Below are 4,529 nucleotides of genomic sequence, written 5' to 3' on the forward strand. Positions count from 1 at the left end.
TGTTGCTTATTTCCTATTAAACGAAGCTATTTAAACCAGCTGATGAAATCAGTAAAATCCTTGTTTATTATTACTACTTTCCTTTATGTTTGCAGGAACATTGGGGTTAAAGGGAAAAAATGACACGTTCACATATTATTTTTTTAGATGTTTTATGGAAACATGCACAGCAATAAACCTTTAAGAGAAAAACAAACTGTAACGTAAAACAATGCAATAATCTGGGCTACATGTGAAGAAAAATAAGGCATTTAGATTCTAAACAATTTTTTCCAATATATAAAAAAAAATCCTATACCAAGGCAACAGTTTTGATCTACAGCTTTAAAACAAATAATTGTTTAAAACAAACACATTTTTATCATAAGCTGCTGACACAAAAAACTTTTTTATTTGGTACTCAAAGACTTTATTTTACATCATGGCTAATCTGGTGGTCCTTAAAACACTAGTCAAAAAATAAAAAATAAAAAAAGCAAGTTTAACATAATAAAAAAAAATCTATCTCTGTACCTTTAAACCTCTAGAAATATATAAAAGTTTTAATGTTAAAAAGTGAATAAATCTACAATGATTCGAGCATTGCACGTGAAAAAAAGCGTCATTACAGTGATTGAAGCACAGAAACAAGATACAGTAAAAGAAATGTTCAAACTTTTTTTTTTTTATTTCACCAAAATACAATCAAAGCTTCTAAAAGCTTGACTTTATGAAATGATCCCTTTATTTTCCTTTTACATTTCTGACAGCGATGTTCATCAGTGTTCCAGTGTGGAGCAAACAAAAATCAGCCACTTAAAATCTGTGATCACGGAACATAAAGAATCGAGCTAACATGTAGCGTCGTAGCATGCATTCTTGGTTTTACAAAAAGGCTCAGTGTGGTTTTGCTACTAGATTTTGCAGCTAAATCGTTGTGTTTGTTTTGCATTGTCGGATTACCAGGCTCGGGTATTTGCAGGCCTGTTTCTGCTGATTCGGGGTATCTTCTAAGTTGGTGAATCTAGTGCTGTACGACACTTTCAGCAAACTGGCTCCAGGAGCTGTAGTCGGTAGTTCACACAAACACGGGAAAAAGCTGTAAACACTGATCTGCTGGTTGAGTTTCCAGCGATGGTAGCTGAAGATGAGGCGGAGGCGGCTGAGGGCCCAACCCTTACCAGTCCTCCTGTTCTTAGTACACAGAGGAATAGTAAGCCGTTATCTCCTGATGCTCTTTCTTGATCTGTTTCAGGAGAACAGCGGCGCAGACCAGGGCAGTAATCTGTCATGCAGACACAGAAGGAGGGAAATAAAGAGCAGAATAAGGGACAGAGGCCCCACTCAGACCTGGCATTAACATCCATCCTGGCTGTTCTGATCATCATTTGATCAGCTCTAAACACACTCAACACCGTCTGAGCTCTTTGCAACTTCTCTTTGCATCAATCAAGTGATGTAATCTGTCCGCTGCAGAGCGTATGAGAAAAGCAGCTAAATGAGATCTTATTGTTCAGGATAGATTTTGATGCCAGGCTGCGATCTACCTGCTTCCACCTCTACAGCAGATCAACATTCAAAACAGACCCATGAAGACAGAAAGACAGGATGTTTCCCATTATTTGCTGATGATTTGCACACAAGCCAAAAATAGAGCATATATGACACTGAATAGGAGTGATTTCTATGACTAAAAGCATCTGAAGGAGAAAATCCAACCTGAATAGATCATAAAAGGGAGCAACCTTTTAGTGTTTAATGGGGGTAAAATAACGGACATTATCCCTTTTTGGATTTCAAGGATGAACCCAGTTCTGTTCAGAGGTTTACGTCCAATCCTCATCGTGGCCATGAATGTTGCACTGATGTAAAGCTTTTACAGATTTAGTTAAACCCCTCAGTTCTGATAATAATGATAAATATTTTTTTTCTAAAAGAACTAGACCCAGAAGTTGAAATTAAAGGGAATATTTTTCTAATTCAAGCAGGTGAAAAATAATTCCACTTTTATCTTGTCCTTCAAAGGTTGCTTTGAAGCTATCTTTCTGATAGCCTATCAGACTGACTTCAAGGTCAGCAATGAAACAATAGAATCCTTGTTTTATCAGAAATGATAGCCGTTTGGCTTCTTCCTATAGGCAGAGCTGCCTCTTTCTGGTTATTCTGGTTCCTGGACATTTCCGGGTCATCCTTAGCTGTCCGGTATGAAAGGCAAAGTTAAAGCATCTAGGATGGCCATGACCTCGACAGCTTTAATTTGAATTTTATTTCAATTTAACTGAATCTAAGAACCAGGTCCAGACAGAATGAGGACAGATGCTAGGAGCTTGTTTACGACTAAAAAATATCTGTTTCTTGTAGACGAGTTAAAGGACAACTACCTAAATCTGCTATTTGTATGCAAACATGTAACAATTAAAATTGAAAAAGAAATTCAGATAAACTCAAACTTCTTTATCTAGTTCTTGTTTTGAAGTTCTATACTATAATCTGCAATTCAGAAATCCTAAATTGTTTGTATAGTCATGACCAAGGTGGATGTACGTAAACATCTGACAGGATGGTGGTGCACTGATGTCACCAAACTGTTATAAGATCTTGGTGACTTCCCCAAACTGGGAGGGTTTTTTTTTTGTTTTTTTTAACTTGGGGGATTTTTCCTTCTGAAGAGCTAAAAGATGAAGTGTGATCAGGTTGAGTGAAGTAACGTTTTCTCAGATCATATCATTGTGAATAAACATGAAACCCCAAAAAGTGACCCTGAAGTTTAAAGAGACGACTTTTAGGCCTGAGCCAAGGGAAGGTTGATGGTAGGCAGGGGTGTGAAGACGACTGGGTCCTGATCAGGGAAGGAGTTGATGGAGTTGGTGACGTGCTGAGGGTATGGCTGAGGATATAGCTGAGGGGCAGCCAGGGAGGGAGTGTTGGTACTCAGGATAATGTACTGAGGAGATGAGGAGACCCGCCGAATCTGTGAACTGAGCACTCCGCTGCAAATCATAGCTACGGTCTTTTGGAAGCAATGATGGAAAAAAATAAAATGAAAAAACAAAAGTGGGAGGGGGTGGGGGGAGACAGATGATCAAACTTAAGAACATGAGCAGAACTCAAACAGAAGCTTGTGAACAGTCTGTTTTTCTCTCTTATCCCCGTTTCCCCTCAGATCTACCATTATATTTTACATTGATGTAACCTTCCTATTTGCGTAGAAATGTAACTTTATCTGTTACCCTATTTCAAATGAATCTTCATCACTTGCTTTTAGACTAACAAATGTGCAGAACGTTGCCTACCAGAAGAGCTCCAGTTCCAACGAATATGCCCATCACCAGCGGCGCTCTGCTTTCAAACACGTTCACAATGGTCAGAGGACAGTTCTGTGGGAGAACAGAAGCAGAGAGCTGTTAATCGACAGTTCTGGACCTGGACTAAATGCATCAGTAGAAAACTTAATCGCAGTTCAGAATAACACATTTTAAATAAGCATTAGAGACTCTTCCTTTTTTAAAGCCAACATTCATTTGTTGCAACTACAGTCAACATGAAAACTTACGATGAATCTAAGGTGGGGTGTTTTCTAGAGGTGAGACATTTAAGTCAGTCATCAATGACTCCCCCTGTTTCTCTAGGCTTTAAGTAGAATATTATATACACCATTTCTCAGAATAATAAAAAAAAACATGTGATCCGATTAGGTCAGATGTGTTGAACTTTCCTGAGCCTGAAAGCTTTACAGCAAACAGACTCATTTCAAACTTCCCAATATTCATAGTAAAAGAAATACAGTAGCCTGTAAACTTAGTAAAAAGAAAACCAAACAACCCCACAGCATGATTCTTCTACCACCATGTTTCACGACCAGAATGTTCCGTTTTGGTCTCATTTGACGAGACCACCTTCTGTTTGATGGGTCCCATTTGTCGGGTCGCACATTGTTTGGTACCAGGCGCAGGAATGCAGAAACAAAAAAGAACAGCGGTTTTCCAAAGATGAAAATTCTAGCTGGAAATTAAATGTGGGAGCTGAGATGGAGGAGTGATGGTCTGGGCTCAAACACAGAAGTGTGGATCCTGTTTTACCCTATGAAGAACTATGCACTCATTTTTTCTTGTCTAACACTTCCAATCTAAATAAAATTCAAATTCTTGGTTGGAGCATCATAAGATTGCTTTGCAGGGTTACAGTGGCGTTGGATGTTCTGACTTTCAGTGTCATTAAGTCCTTGGGCAAGACACTTCACCTGCATTGTCTACTGATGGTGGTCAGAGGGCCTGGTGGCGCCAGTGTACGGCAGCCCCGCTTCTGTCAGTGAGCCCCAGGGCAGCTGTGGCTACAATGTAGCTTGCCACCATCAGTGTGTGAGTGTGTGCGCAAATGGGCGAATGACTGAATGTAGTGTAAAGCGCTTTGGTCAAGTCTCCTGTCTTGAAAAAAGGCGCTATATAAGTACATGCCATTTACCATTTGCAAGGCACTGAACATCAAAACCCGGTTAATCATTGGATCTTAGCCATTAAAGTCGTAGGGAAGCGGCTGTTCCAACCGATACA

At 39.4% G+C, this 4,529-nt stretch overlaps 1 protein-coding gene across 2 annotated transcripts in view; it reads right to left on the reverse strand.

Moving 5' to 3' along the window:
- Positions 1 to 667: 667 nt before the first annotated feature.
- LOC107095976 (CD9 antigen-like) overlaps positions 668 to 4,529 on the reverse strand; it is a 10,994-nt gene continuing 7,132 nt past the window's right edge. Inside the window, exons 8-9 of one of the 2 annotated variants that reach the window (XM_015392384.1) lie at positions 3,273 to 3,356; positions 668 to 1,264 (exon numbers count right to left, since the gene is read on the reverse strand). In XM_015392384.1, coding sequence (XP_015247870.1) covers positions 1,175 to 1,264; positions 3,273 to 3,356 — 174 coding nt within the window. In that variant the 3' untranslated portion in view covers positions 668 to 1,174. Of the gene's footprint in view, positions 2,990 to 3,272; positions 3,357 to 4,529 lie in introns of both variants that reach the window. The other variant, XM_015392383.1, reaches the window with a different exon arrangement.

The sequence above is a fragment of the Cyprinodon variegatus genome, unplaced genomic scaffold (assembly GCF_000732505.1).
Source record: "Cyprinodon variegatus isolate N-32 unplaced genomic scaffold, C_variegatus-1.0 Scaffold588, whole genome shotgun sequence".
Lineage (NCBI taxonomy): Eukaryota > Metazoa > Chordata > Actinopteri > Cyprinodontiformes > Cyprinodontidae > Cyprinodon > Cyprinodon variegatus.